This window comes from Megalops cyprinoides, chromosome 10 (genome assembly GCF_013368585.1).
Source record: "Megalops cyprinoides isolate fMegCyp1 chromosome 10, fMegCyp1.pri, whole genome shotgun sequence".
NCBI lineage: Eukaryota > Metazoa > Chordata > Actinopteri > Elopiformes > Megalopidae > Megalops > Megalops cyprinoides.
Window position 1 is genome coordinate 5,853,019 of NC_050592.1, and position 16,525 is coordinate 5,869,543.

The 16,525-nt window shown below is 41.5% G+C and overlaps 1 protein-coding gene across 1 annotated transcript in view; it reads left to right on the forward strand.

Moving 5' to 3' along the window:
* ptpn3 (protein tyrosine phosphatase non-receptor type 3) overlaps positions 1-16,525 on the forward strand; it is an 83,286-nt gene that overhangs the window by 62,908 nt on the left and 3,853 nt on the right. The window contains exons 22-23 of the mRNA XM_036539072.1: positions 235-381; positions 5,629-5,757. Of these exons, the coding sequence (XP_036394965.1) occupies positions 235-381; positions 5,629-5,757 (276 nt within the window). The remainder of the gene's footprint in view (positions 1-234; positions 382-5,628; positions 5,758-16,525) is intronic.

The following is a 16,525-nucleotide window of genomic DNA, read 5'->3' on the forward strand; positions in this document are numbered from 1 at the left end:
ATGAGACATAAAATGTGACAATGTACAGTATAGGGTTAATTGTGAGAATATGGGTCATATGTCACAATTCTCTAATTAAGTTAAACATGGCATGTTTTCACCTAATGACGAGGGTCTCCTCCTCTCTGGTTTGTGGGCTGTTGATCAGCCTTGGGGTAAACAGTGGAATCTGACCTGGTGAAAACGTTGACTGCAGTGAAGTGAGTACACGTGTTCTGTCATGGTGCTTTGCAGATGGAGATGCCCTCCGCGGGGATGGTGAACAGCTACGTGGCGGGGCAGGGCCCCCTGCCTCACACCTGCAGGCATTTCTGGCAGGCCGTGTGGGAGCAGCGTGCCTGTGTCATCGTTATGCTCACCACCCTGACGGAGAGAGGACGGGTGGGTACAGCGCGCGCACGCACACACATGCACACACATGCACACACACGCATTCTCACACACACGTACATGCGCACACACACACGCGCATTCTCATACACACGCACATGTGCACACACACATTCTCATACACACGTGTACACACACACACGCATTCTCATACACACATACACACATATACACACTCGCACACGTACACACACAGACACATATTCTCTTACACACACACACACACACACACACACACACGCACACACACGCACACACACGCACACACACGCACACACACACACACACACGCACACACACACACAGACTCCTACATTCACATATACATGCACACACACATGCACGCGAACACAGACACACACACACACACACACAAAAGCACACACACACACAGACTCCTACATTCACATATACATGCACACACACATGCACGCGAACACAGACACACACACACACACAAAAGCACACACCTACACATACATACAAAAACACACACACAGACACTCACACACATAGACACATATATACACACATACACATGCACACACAAACACACTTTGAAACACTGTGAACATAAAAACTACATCATTCTGAACAACACTACCTTCCACATACACACTCTGTCTCTGACACACTGTAAACATCAGCAAAAGACACTATATCACACAAACACACCCCTTCTCTTCAGAACATACACATACACACACGCACACACACGCAGTGCTAATGCTGCTCACCTCTGTGTCAAACACACACTCCAGCGTGCGCATTGTTGATCCAGCAAGCTAAAAGCGAGACGCAGGGCTGAAGGTTTACCCAAGGACGTTGCCTCTTCTGGTGACAGCCGCAAAGGCTGGGCTCCAGCTTGGCCGTTGCTAGGTAACAGCAATGTTCTCGTCAAACGATAATCTAACTGAAGTGCTTTCATTTCACAGAGAGCCCTGCACAAAACCCAACTCCACGTTGAACTTTATTCCCGTCTCTACTTCACGGCTAGGGCAACTCTTCATTATGTTCTCATCCGATTCTCTTTGTCTTTGCCCCCCCCCCCCCACCACTTAACAGGGGGCGCGCAGCTTTGAATAGGATTCATTTTTAACGCTCCCTCGCGATCATTAAATCTTTACAGAACGGCTCCGCACCCCTCAGCCGTATGTCTCCCCCCCCCCGCCCTCCTTTACATCGGCTGATCATTTTAAACACCCGAAAATGCCGGGAGGTTTTATATAATGCCCCTCGCGTGTAGAGATGACACTTCATTACCGCCTGCGAAGTCGATAGCGGGGAGAGAAGGTCATATTTGATTAAGGGCGTTGGGGGACTGTTGGTGCAGTGGTGGCAGAAAATGGCACCCAGCTAGGCAGGGGAAGGTGAGGAGGCCACTCCACCGGTGCTATGCTGTGTGTCCTCTCTGCCGTTTGGGTAAAAGTGACAGCATTTTCCCTGAACGAGGCCCTGCACCACACTGCACTCCGTGTACTTTATTACATTACATTACATTGCATTACATTAGTGTCACTCGGGCAGACTCTCTTATCCACAGCGACTCACACAGGTTACAGTTTTATCCATTTATACAGCTGGATATTTACTGTGGTAACTGTGGATTAAGTACCTTGCCCTAGGGTACAACAGCAGTACAACTTTCGGTTATGAGCCCTGCTCCTTACCACTTACACCACACTGCTGCCAGATATTTTGTTTGTGCGTGTGTGTATGTGTATGTATGTATGTATGTGTGTGTGTGTGTATGTATAAATGTCTATTTAGTCAACTTCTCTTGCATTCTTGTTTCCGTCCCCTTTTTCAATCTCTTGTGTTGAAATTCAGTGACGAACATGGCCGAGTTTACGGTATGCGGTTTTACTGGCTGGAACTGTGAGGGTTCGATATTTCTGACGGTACACAAATGTTAAACGGCAGAACAGCTGCCGTAAACGCGATTGTCTTCCGTGGGCTTCAGAAGAATTCCTTCGCAGAGGTGACCTTGAGCTTTGTGTTGCGGTGTGAATGTGCGCGCGGCCGCTACGCACCTCAATGTTTCAGCCACACACATCATTAGCAACTGTTACTCACTCACTCACTCGCTCACTCACTCGCTTCTCTCCTTTTTTTTTGCGTTCCTAACAGGACACAGGAAATAAGGGGCTGGCGCAAACCCATTCAATAAAGGCAATGAATCAGGAGTGGTGGGGGAGAAAGTGGGAAGATTTGCCCTTGAAGGCAGCCCGTTTTCAAAGCTGGTTCTCTGCATCTGCACGTAGTTACATTACGTTACTTTACCTTACAGGCATTTAGCAGACGCTCTTATGTACATCAGTTGCAATTTTTTTTACAATGTTATCCATTTATACAGCTGGATATTTACTGAGGCAATTCTGGGTTAAGAACCTTGCCCAAGGGTACAGCAGCTGTGCCCCAGTGCCGAATTGAACCAGCAACCTTTCGGTCAGGAGTCCTGCTCCTTAACCACTATGCTAACGTGGTTATTGTGCTTTCTCTCCGAAGCCTGCCTGAGATTTTCGGCGCTCGGCGAGCCTCTCTGTATTCCTCCAGAGTAGCGGTCCTGCCATCACTGGAATCCACTGAGTAAATCAAACGGCCGCCCGCTGCCAGGGGACCCGGAGCCTGTTTGCTTACTGTAGAGCACAGTGATTATTGCCTCAGGCAGGAAGCGCCGTCTTGCAGCTGATTGAAAAGCAGATACATCATCGGGTCCAGCAGAATGACTCGCTGAAAACAAATGAGATGTAAAGATAAACAAACATCCGACCGCTGCCGTTCCAGTGTGAATCTGAACAGGAGTTGGTGCAATCAGATACGCTCTTCTCAAAGCGCTGAGGGCTAGATTCTTACATGGATTTTAGGAAGGAGGAATCTTTAAGATTCTTTTTATTCATAGGCTTTAACAGAAGAATAGAGTCAACTTTAAGAAAGTGTAGCCCCGTAATATATATATAAAGATAGGGACCACTCCTGTAAATTACATCCCAAGGATGGTGAAAACAGTTTTCCTTACAGGCATTTTTAGGAATCTTCATAGGGTTATGATCGCTGTACCAAAGTGGTGCCTTTAGCTTTAGCCTGTAGCTGTGAGAAGGCAATATATTACATTACATTATTGGCATTTAGCAGACGCTCTTTTCCAGAGCAACATACACAGGTTACTATTTTTACATGTTGTCCATTTATACAGCTGAATATTTACTGACACAATTCTGGGTTAAGTACCTTGCCCAAGGGCACAGCAGCAGTGCCCCAGTGGGGAATCAAACCAGCAACCTTTCGGTTACAGGTCCTGCTCCTTACCACTATGCTACACTGCCGCCCCATTACAGCATACTGAAAGTCAAATTAGAAATCTAAATGTGAAGTTTATCAAGCCCCTTGTCTTGTTGGGCTCTTGTTGTTGTTCATGTTGTTTTCATCATAGACCTGAGTCTGTTTTCCTTCCTTCATGGATAGTCCTTCAGCCACTCCAGTCCTCCCCCGATTTTCTGTTTCCGAGGTAACCCCGCTAGTGAGGTCTTATCATCAGTAAGAACTTGAGCCTCTTGTTTATTGAGACTCATCGAGCATACCTCGTCCTCCATACCAAGAATGGGGAGTTGTGCTCGCTGTCCGGCAGCGAGCTCTGTATACAGCTTATTAGCGATGCGAAACACAGTGCTAGAAGCACAAGGTGTATCCAAAACAAAAATATTTAGATAGACAAGTTTTTAGATTAAATTAGGTAAGTTTTATATGTCCAGAGCAGAATGTTATGAAGCATGTTCACTCACGTTATTTATAGATACCTAGATAATTAGACTCTAAAATTAGAGATTTATTGTTAGTTAATGTGATTAGTGTTAATTTGTGCAGGCATGCCTTATATCATCTACGTCTTATTTGCTCCTTGTCACCTTATTTTGCAAAATGGTACTTCTGAAGTTCAATTCAATAATTAAACTAACAAACCTCATAAACATTGTGAATATTTTCGAAAGTGCCTTTGTTTGATTGGTCTCCAGCCCCTGGTTTAGACTGTAATGCATACTCTTCTTATTATTGCAGTGCTGTATTACATTGTATGAAATACCATTGCAGGGATGAGAGAATTGATGTTTGTGCAGGACGTAGGACTGGGTATGAAACAGTAGGATAGAATTCTATCCCAAAGAGCAGGAACCAGGAAATGAGAGTAACATGACTGAGAGAAAGCATGAATGAGTGAATGCACTACCTTTAATCCAGATTTAGTCAAACCTTTAATCAAAATTGCTAGCTCTCTCCACTTTGAAATTGAATATATGTGTTACTATATATGCATATATTCTGTGCCATCCACATTTATTCATATCCCCAATTAAATAGAAATACAAACACAAAACAGAAAACAAAATGATTAAATAGTGCATCATTCATATTGTTCCTAAATACTTTTCATTCCAGAAAATGAGGGGTAAATTTATTCCCACCCCTGTGGTTATTATTTTGTGTATCCTCCTCTGGCATGAATTCTCCTTTCTCTTGCTTTAGAGTATTATAAGGTTCTGGAACTTCTTTAACCAGCTATCTTAACAAGGGGTCCTGCTCTCACAGATGCAAAACAACCTGAAAACGTAACAGACCCCTTGCCATATTTTCAAGTCCGAAAAGCTCAATTTTCAACATCATGCTTCGTATTGTCATCGTATTGGCAAGCTGACTCGTTTTGTGGTTTGTCTTCAGAAGATGCTTCTTGCATTCAACCTGGCCATGAACACCGCAGTCACACACGTGACGTTGACATTGTGTTATGCTTTGTGGACCCCGTTATCAAGAGCAAATTGCATCGCTCAAACTTTTTACAGTATCTATTTATATAGCTGGGTGTTTACTGAAGCATTTCAGGTAGGGCGTCTTGCTCAAGGTTAAAACGGCAGTGATTTACCGGTGAATTGAACCAGCAACTTTGGCGTTCTGATTCTTGCTCCTTTTCGCTGTACTACATTACATTACATTGCAATCAGTACACAAAGATTGTAATGTAAAATGATTGTAATGTAATACTGTGCTGCTCACCCTTTGTATGTGTGAACTTTTTGACATTCTGGTTACATTTGCCTTCCAAACCATTCATCTCACAGCTCATGAATGCAAAGTTGTTTCAGAATATTATTATTAGTATTATTATTTTAATTGAACTGCTTGCTATATCTGCATTGATCTGATGACTCTCATGTGTCTTATTGTTTTCTTGGTTTTGTATTTCAGCCAAAGTGTCACCAGTATTGGCCAGACCCGCCAGAAGTGCGCGACTATGGGTGTCTACAGGTCTGCTGCCACTCAGAGGAGTGCAACTTGGCCTACGTTTTTCGGGAGCTGACATTAACCAACACCGAGGTAGGGGGCAGGACTAATTCCGGGTGATCTTACCAACAGGGAAGTATGGGTCCTTGACTGATTCAGGATGTTTTAACCAGCACTGAAAGAGAGGGTTCCAGTGTCAGTCAAGCACTGCTGAAAGCCTTGTACTTTTTTCTTGCTGTGTTTTTGACCTGGTCTGAAGGCGTTAGTCTGAATTCCATTGCAAACGCATAATTATTAAATTAAATTACATTACATTATTGTCATGTAGCAGATGCTCTTATCCAGAGTAACTTACATGCAGTAGGTTACAATTTTATCCATTTATAGAGCTGGATATTTATTGACATGGTTGTGGGTTAAAGATCCTACCCAGCAGCATTGTCCTTGAGGAGAATTGAACCAGCAACCTTTTGGTTGTGAGCCCTGCTTCTTACCACTACGCAATACTGCTGCACCTGTTACATGTGTTACAATAACCCCAATAATTTGGCAGTGGTACTCATATTGATCTTGAAGCTCCAGTATAATGGGGCCCGCATACCCAAATCTGTAGCATCCACCACCTTTACAGAAATTCAGCCAAAATGTATGGTAATTGTGTTGAATTAATACAATGCAGACTTTTTGTGTTTTCAGGCTGCATATGAGCATCCCCAATTTAGCTGTGTATGATTCAAGAGCAGCCATCTGCTTAAGTGACACATTTTTGGTATAAATTTCTGTTAATTGGCCTCACCTCGTAATACTGACATTTGTCTTTTTCTGCAAGTTGTCATATTTTCTTCACTGGAAGCTGTGAAATACTAAAATAATTAAAGTTGTTTGGTGGCCTTATTGCACATGGGTTGAACACATCTCTTTACTTGAATTTTCTCATCTTTGCTTCTCAGGACACATCTAACATTACTTTAATGCAACCTATTAACATGCACTAATATATGGTCTATGCTTATATAATATTTGTCCTTTGCCCAAACAAAGTTTATCCTTTTGTAATTGTGTTTGCATATTTGGTGAGGTTAAGATGTGCACTGTACATCATGGCTTCAGACAAAATTCATTTAAGTCTGGGCTTTTTCTTGGTCAGGGTAGGGAAAAACTGAAATAAAGAAAAACACTGTAATTTATTCTGATAAAATGGAGTAGCTTCACAATCTTGTTGTAAGAATGTGAACGTGTCCCTGACCTTAGTGACAGATATCAATGTTATGATGTCTGTTCATACTTTCTGATGGCAAATGAGGTTTGTCTAGCAGTCTAGCAGAATGTTGTGTAATCTGTGTAGCTGTTATGTGAAACAGCGTAGTTAAAAGTACATATAGCTATTTTTTACATTTCTACCATATCCAGAGATGCAAAAGGAACCAGTTGCATAACCTCAGCTTTGCATGTTGTAAATTGTTTCTCTGGTTACTGCACAGATTTAGCAAAAATGATTAGATTTCCCATTTTTCTGACTAGTAGTGAAATTCTCTCATTCATCCTGTTGTACGTTGGCATAAGCAGTGTTCAGTCCTTGTTCAAGGTTGTGTTGGAATTCATTTCTTTGAGCATAATGCTAGTACCAGCAATACCTTTCACACTTACATCATGCATGACATCGTCACTGTCTGACTAATGCACAAACAGTGATATACAGATTACCGCATTTTATTGAACATACAGTATGTAATCCAGTTTGATTAATGTTAAGCTGTTACAAGTTTGGGGCACTGTGGCTTTGAGGGTCATTTGTTAGTGTCACAATCCCTTCAATAGGGGGAGTCTGTGCAGAAACAAGCTGAATCGTGGGTGCGATGGTCTGCAATCTCTGACTTTTCTTACTGGCCTGTAATGCTTGCTTACATAAAAGGTACCACAGTATAGATCTGTAAAAATCATAACGATCAACATACTTTTGGGAAACTTAGATTTTTAACTCAAACAGTGCAGATACAATACATTGATACTTAAAGATGTCAGAGTTAATTTTAGCTCTATGCTAATAGAGTTACTTGGCACTCCCTAATAATACAAAATTTTGGCATAATGTAAAAATGTGTCACAGTAGGTTTAATGCTGCACAAAGAACATTCAACACTCAACTTTTCAAATTAAATATCATAACATTGTCTACACACAATGCAGACATACGGTAAAACTTAAAAAAAATAATGTGTGGCGCAAGGAAATTCAAGAACATTTTCTTCTTAGGATACTTTAATGACACAATGCAAGTGTTAATATCTGTTGCTTCAAAGCAGGACTTCTGTGAGATGGCGGGCATTTTAGGAGTCAAAGTTCTGCAGATTATATCAGAGGTTGCTGTGGTCACCGCTTCCCAGCTCGATCCAGAGCTTATCGCGACGAACAGCGGAGAACTCAGCCCTGCTCACTGGGCAGACACAACAAAATAATCCTGGGGCTTCATTAGAATGGCCAGTCATCACTCACACAATCTGTTTTGTCTGGCCTGTGGCCTTCAAAGCTCAAGGCTCCCCTTTTTTTCCCCCGCTAAAGGTCTTTTGCTCTCATATGCATGTAAATATATTATCTCCCCAGGGGAGAAGATTACTGTGGCATGGCTTCCAGCTATAAAGGAAGAAAAGCTGAATAATGAATATGAATTCAATTACAGTGAATTACACCAAAGGTTCTAAATAGGCTGGCTGTGGGAAACCTTGCAGTATGGCTGAGGAGTGGGGGCTCTTCTTCCTTATAATGGACGGATATGCGTTTCTGTGACTAAAGCACTGAGCAACGGGAGTGACCGAGGGTCAACACGGCACAGGTGGAGCAGAACTGGAAACACACAGAGCCTGAAAGCGCATGAACACTGTCTCTTCCAGGTTCGTTAAATCACCTTACCGGAGAGCATGATGGGTACGTTAGGTGGGTGTGGAGGTGCTCGTAGCTGCCGTGGTGCTGGTGCCTTACACAAACGACTGCCTCCTTTACAATGCAACAGAAATGTAGCATGCAAGATTCTCCCCCAGCGTATATATCTTACTATGGATAATGATTAGGTTCATTATTCACATTGCGTGTAATTAGTTAAGCACTTATATCCCAAGCCCCTTTATATGAAAGGAATATCTGCCCTGTGCAGTTACGCCCATGGTTTCTATATGGTGAATAATTACCTTGAAGACATATGATTAGAGGAAATTTGTGTAGAAGTCAGTGTAGAAAGCTCTTAAAATCTGAAGCCCAAATATCGTACAGTGAAGATGAAATAAAGCTTCTGTGGTAAGGTAGAGCGCAAGGTATAAAGTTACTGAAGGTATGGTAAACATTACAGGGACGGGAGGCTGTTTCCTTGGTCCGTTTCTATGCTCCTGCAAGGCTTTCTTCAGAGCTGAGTAGGTTATGTGTTGCTGTTGCTATGGTGAGCTCACAGTGTATGCTGAGTCATCAGCTCGTTCCATACTCTTTATGAGTGCGTGATTGAACTGTCAGAAGACTGTTGCCTCTATTGCCTCTGGTGATAGTTGACCCTCTAACCTCCCTATATCCTCCTCAGAAATTAAGCAAGGACTGTCATCTCTGTCCAAGAATAGCACCTCTTCCTAATCGTGCTTCTATTGTTCCAGTGACCTGAAAAGGTTAGCATAATGTAAAATATCTTTCCCCAAAGCATGAGGCTCTCAAAGGCTCAGGAACATGTGGCATTTAATTACTCTTTGGTTGTGTATCAACATAGTGTTTCTTGTGATTCTCAATACTACTATTACAGGCAATAGAAGAGAACAAGAAGACAAGGCTGGCATTCCATATTATATGAACAGCCAAAACAGCATCATTAAACACATCACTGTACATTTTTATTTGTTAAAACATAATCTGTACCCCATGTGCAACATGATTGGTTAAATTAAAAAAGTACATGTGCATCATTTGAATAAGCATATTTTCATTTTAGTTTGGACATTAAGAGGAGCATGTGGACCTATAATTTAATTATGTGTGATGAAGCCTAGAAATATTTCAGCAATTTAGAGATCATTGCTGTTTGCATTTGGAAGCGCTAGGTTAGGATTCTGTGAGCTGACAGCCAACTGTGCTTGCACTGGAAGGCAACCAAATTAGTAAACCAAACTATCAAAACAAATAGAGAAGCAGATCTGATCAAGCAGTTTATTCCAGGAATGATCAATCCTTTTCCCTTTGAGAGCGTCTAGTCTGTGTGCGCGTGAGTGTGTCCATTTCGAAAAATATTATCCATCATTCCCTGAACTTGAATAAATACATTCATTAGTTGCCATTTTGCATTGTGGGTGCCTTACTGACAAAAATACCCTCTGCTACGAAAACGTAAAATAAAACACTTTAACGAATGATACACAAGTCTAGAATAAAGTAAGTAAGCCACATGTCAGCGTAGGAGCATTTTTTTGTTTGTTTTTACGGGCTCCTGGTTCATTTTTATGGTTTAAAGGTAAACATTTGTGTGCGTCAGCACACTGCCTGTGCTGGCTGGTGTTGCTCAAGGTGTGGCTGATCTCTGTCCCCAGTATCCAGTCGAGGTTTCTTTTCTGCAAAGAAAAGGGGAGAAAGAAATGAAAGTCATCCATTTTAGAGCTGGGGGGGGGGGGCAAATCTGTCGCCACCCTACATGGATGCGTGAGGAAGACACCAATGCCAAGACTTCTGTGCTTTTTCCTTCCCAGCATTCTATTTGAAATGTGTCCCCCCGGACCCAGTGCAATTATAGGAAAAATGTTTTCTATCACAAACAACAGCTAGATAGATAAAGACAAACCAGCTGAATCCTCTAATGCTACTTGCAGCAAGGGTAAAGTTTATCCAAAGCTGCACTGAATTCCAAAGCTTAGGTACCCTGCCAAAAAGCTCCTGAGAAATGGCGAGCTGCCGAAAAAGCCTTCCTCTCATTAAATCATCAAGAACAGAGGTACGATAAGCTCAATTAATCAGGGAATTACTGACTACTTGACACAGCTAATCACAAATAATTACATTCAGGAGCATGTCAGGTGTTAAATATTTGTATGGAAAAATTGTAAAATAGTAAAATAGTCACCCTGATGTAATTTAATGGGGATACTGTCAGTCATAGGAATTCATAATAACCTTTTCTTTTATGTAATGTTGTCTTTAAAATAATTGTTATTAAATGAATTATGCCTAGATTTGACATTTTGTAAACCTGGTGACCTTAGCAAGATGAGTATCTTTGAGAAAAGTGTTTTGTAGCTTAGAGTTAAGAGCAGAAATTGGGAAGTGTGGAATTGTGGCGCTAATATTGCGATAGAGTGCTTGAGGTGTGTACAGTACCTGCCTCCATCCCAGGCCCTAAACACACCCTGTATTACGCTCTGTAACCTTACACTATAATGATCTTACATTTACATTTATTCATTTGGCAGACGCTTTTATCCAAAGCGACTTACATAGGTTACAGTTCTTTACAATGTTATCCATTTATACAGCTGGATATTTACTGAGGCGACTGTGGGTTAAGTACCTTGCCCAAGGGTACAGCAGCAGTGTCCTAGCAGGGATTGAACCGGAAACCTTTTGGTTACGAGTCCTGCTCCTTAACCACTATGCTACACTGCCGCCATAATGCTTTCCCTTCCGAGATCTGAACTGTAATTATTGGCCTTCTGAAGAATTCATGAAATGCAGAAATTACACATTCGCCATCACTTTATTTTAATCAGGCCATTAGGCACCATTGTACAAGAATTCACAACTCGAGAATTCACAGCTCAGCCACTCTCTGTCGAAGGTACAGCTGCATACACCGGCAAAGTCAGAGTGAGCAAAAAAAAAAAAAAAAAAAGGCAATACAAAAAACGGATGTGAATTTATTAGGTATAGAAATAATTGAGCGAATACGTTCTGCATGCATGCTTGAATGTCTCTGTGGCTGTAATTACTGTGATTAATAGGAGTTGTTTTTCATTTGGTCAGGGCCAGCAGTAGATTCATCCATGGCAGCAGTATAGCCCAGCCCTTCACTCCTCATAATACACACAGTTGTGCTGAATGTGGATGAATATTTCTTATTTTTTCAAGGCTGGTGTCAAAAATCTAACAGACAGGTACTCTTCCAGAACTATCCCATTGTTCTATATGCTTTCTATTAAATTCCTTTCTGAAAGGAAGGAATTTTTTTTGTTTCTTTAAAACATGGTAAGGTAATTGAGAATATAAACCTAGTGCCCGCTCATCACAAGAAAAGTATTTTTTTTTTTTTTTTTTGTCTACATCAGAAGCTTACCACTGCTTAAGTGCCATAACATTGTACCAGCTGTACTCGATTCAAAGCTGGAGAGGAGGAGTCTTGTCTCATCTCACTACTACATCTATACACACACATATACATGCAACAGCTCACACACACACACACACACACTCGCACACACACACAGAAATCGCTGAAGAGCGTGGGTCCATCTGTTCCGTGCCCTAACCTCTCCGGTGTGCGCTAATCCTCTAGCATGGAAATCTGGTTACCAGAACAGCACAGAAGGGGGAGATGGCCAAGGTTTACAGCGGGGCAGAGATGGCTCGGGCCTCCCGTTCGTTAACCGACGTTTTGCTTCATGAGGACGACTAATGACTTTTTTTTTCCTCTTCCATGGAAACGTAGAAGTGGAGGGCTTCTCGGAAAAGCCTCTGATTAGCAGCGCGCCGTCATTATGATGTTTGTACTTGGATGACTCACAAACATTCCCATAAAGTCAGACCCCCCGTTCCACCACTGAAGCTGGGCACTGTGTGATGGCTTAAAAGAAAAGAGATACAATTATTAAACCGCTTTAATGAGAATACTCTCTTTGAGTGTCAGACAATTAACGTCATACTATAAGGGACTATAAAAGGCATTTCGTATCCGTTCAAAAATATTTTTTTTAGGTGTAGTAAAAATGTTAGATCATCATCATCCCGGTCCTGAAACCGATTTTGGTCACATCAGACGTGCGGTGAATTTGTGGTTGGAACGGAACCTCTTTTGGAGTCCTGTCACTCTCTCTCGCCCTTTCCCAGAGACCACTGTAATCCCACTGCCTCCCTCACATCGCGTTTCCTTTCCAGCTCTCTCTCTCTCTCTCTCTCCACTTCTCAGTTTCCTTCATACTATTCATCACTTTCCCTTCACTTTCATTCTGCCCGGTCACTCCTTGTCCCGGCTCTGGTCATTTCTTACCTGGATAATTCACCTTTTACTGACACTCACGTCTCTCTCAGACGATACAGCCATTTCCTATGCTGTCACTGATTGGCTAGCTAGATTATTAAAGATTCTAATTAAATAATAAAGACTCTGTTTCACCTCAACAGTTTGTTGCTGTTACATGTACCGAGATACTTAAGGCATGCATTTACTTTCAATAGCTGTGTGGAATTGTACATTGTGGACATTTTTGTGTTTCTGTGTTAGTAAGCAAAGTGCTATGCCTTAGATTAAAAATAAATAAAAACATTAAAAAATTACCGTTATCTTTAGCAACTCTACCGAATGTCAAAATAAGCGTAGCTGTCAATTTATGAATGAATGCTCTCAGGCTAAAATAAAGGATTCGGTTACTGGATATTGATTAAACAGGCCTGGAGTCAGGTTGATGAATTGGATGCCCTGCCCATCAGACTAGAGCCCTGCTGAGCTTTTATGGGATGTGCTGGGATGACGTGTGGCATGCAGGGCTTGGAGAGTGGTGAACAGCCAGGAGGAATGGGACAGAGTAGCTCAAGACACTGTCTATGTCAAAGAAAGTACTGGAAATTGGACAGGCTTGCATTGCCTTCAGTGGTGTGTACACAAGCTACTGTACCATCACTCTTACGGTCATGTTTACCAGCCCTCCTGTGCTGATAAGCATAATGATGGTAGTCATGTCATTACATTCTTTGTTAGTTTGCCTACAATAACAGTATTAATTTGGCAGAGGAATGAATGATTAGTTTTTTGTTTTTTTTTTGTTCAGTTCATTTCGTATAAAACTGTATAAGACAGTGTTGTCTGGAGTTTTTCACTTTTCCTTACAAAGTAATTGCACAAACTCCCCGCTGAAAGACTGGTTATATTTTTATTTAAATGCATTGTGGCAGCTGGCAGGGGTGGACGTTTAGCTCTGTCAGAGATGCCCATCAGAGGTAGTCCAGAGCAGCTGTACGTGCAGCACACAGTGGAGACGCATCTTTTCAGTCCAGATGTTGTGAGCAGTTCATAAATTCACCCAATTTAATTAATATTCACTCAACAGAAGAAATCTATTTTGTGTTTCTGTCAACACATAAATAACAGATGGGCACTGAAGGATATCTGAAATGCAGCTTTAACCCAAATGAACAACTACAAATCATTTTAACCGAAAACGACAAAAAAACGGCTCTCTTCTGTTAACTACAAAGGACTCTCTAAGGACTTTTGTAGTTAACAAAGGAAATGTATAGATTGAGAAATTGCAATATTTAAGCCTCAGACAGTGGCAGCATGGATTTCAGTTCCTGGCAGTTCAATTAAAAACAACTTGCCAGGAATACTGTATGTCTTGCTTAGATAGGAATTAGAAAACGTCCAAAAAGAATCTAAAATCTAATAAATAAATGAATAAATCTTCTGCCACCAGGAAAGTTTAAATATATTTTTTGGTTTCAGTAGATTGGACATATCCCTGTGGATTTTGTTTTTATTTTTCATCATGCATTATCAAACCCCAGTTCAGTATAACTGTTTTTGATCCAGAAAACCAGGGACTAAGTGAGGCTGCAGAAGCCCAAGGGAGTGGAGTGAAATGCATTATATGCTCAGTTTGCCATCACAGGTCATTTTCATGTAATTGTATGTTCATTTCTAAAGAGCTGAATGGAAAACAGCAGATAGTAGTTAATTAATACTTCAGGAAAAGGTATGGATTAATAAAATTGTTGCATCTTGGCTTTTACTGTAGTACCTTAGCAGGTAGGTTTTTAACATTTGGCGACTGATTGGATAGTTGAAAGAAAATGGATAGTTTGCATATGAATGAGTACCATATTTTCTACTTACCTCGAAATGAAAATGCCCTTTCAGAGTGACAGAAATGTATATTCACCCTTCTGTGACCCATATAGTGCTGTATTTTACCTGAAAAATTGAGGTTCTGCTTGTCAGCCTGGGCTTCAAATGCATGACCCTCTGGTAAAAAGCCTGTTGCTCTGATCTCTTTACTACACTCTTTAAGAGAGGTTCTGTAGTGCTCAGCCAGAAGGCTTCTGTCTGAAATGACAATAGATGCGGGGGACTCCAGTAAGTGGCACTTTCTTAATTTAAAGTTAACAATGTGACTTCGATTTAAAAACTGTGTTTTTGTTGAAGGAACATCCGATATGGTATAGGATGTGATGGTACAGTTGTGAATGAGTAAACAAGAGGTGACTTGTAGGCAAAAAGAAAAACCATGAAAGAGAAACCATGGGTTCCAAACTTGAAAATGACTTCCTGAAGGAAAGCTAACACCTCATTTAGTGCTGGATGCTGGTGTGGGAATCTCATTTTTCTGATTCTCCAGTGTTCCTTGGCAGAGATTATTGTGCAGGAAATGTTCAAAACGATTATTGCCCCACCCCCCCCCCCCCATCCCCGAAAATGGAGGATGCAGTGTCTGTAATACTCTCTTAAAACAAATGTTTTTCCAGAACAGCCATTCATTTTCTTTACTACGTCTGCAGTTCAGGCCTTTTAAGTCACTTTGCCATGATCAAAGCAGTGATACTGTATCAGAATGAGCACTGAAATCATCATGTATTCAGTCTGGCCATTTATTACGCTTATTTATTATTATTACTCTTTATTATTATTACTCTTTATTACTCTTATTTTACCCCCTGCTCCTTGCAGAAATGCACGAAAGTTTCAAATGAGGGGAACAACCTGGATGTGGGTCCTTATAAAATGCAGATGAGCTGAATTATTTTATATGATGATGAACTGAAATTTGTACTGCACTTTTTAATGATCTCAGAGCACTTTATAGAACAAGGTACAGAGGGATCACAGCCAGACCTGGGCTGCCATCCCCTGCTCTGGGCCATGTGTGTACCAGTCTGTGTGCTCTGCTGGTCTACCCTAAGGAAGGTGCTTAACCCGAATTGCCTTCGGTAAATGTAAAGAAGATATGTTAAGATTGTAAGGTATGCAAGTCCCTCTGGATGAGAACGTCTACCAAGCAGCTGTGATGTGACGTAATGTTCCAACACTTCATGTTTACCATACTTTACCATGCTTCACTAGAAAATGGATGATCTGTTTTGCCTACAAGTATGAGAGTTAGTCACGCTGAAGAGATTTATGGCACATATCACACAGTGTGGTAGCTTGTGCCGTGCAAATGTAATTTTTTTCTTGCCCATTTAGTGGTTAACAGGAGGACGGATGACAGCTCTTCACAATCTGTGCAGATGGCTCTTTTGACAGAATGTGACAGATTGTAAAGTAAATGGCAATGGTTAGGGGCTCCAGACTGATCGCCTTTACTGCAGGAAGGATAGGTCTGTGGTACCAAGTGTTTGGACTTTCAAATGATGGTAAACAACATCATGCAGAAAATGAAACAGACTCCCTCTGTTGCACCATAGTGCTGTGGGCCCTTTCCAGTATCTTTTGGGGAGGTGCTGTGATGAAGTATGTAGCGAACTTGGTTTGCAGCTAGAAGGTTGCACGTTCAGTTGCCCGGGGTGCCACTGCCATTTCACCCTTGATCATGACATTTAGTTGCTTCATTGCCTCAGTAAATGTCCAGCTTCTTCAATGTAATGTTGAATGTTGAATGTATGAAAGGTGGAAAAAAGCTTATTGTTAAAGCTTAGTGTT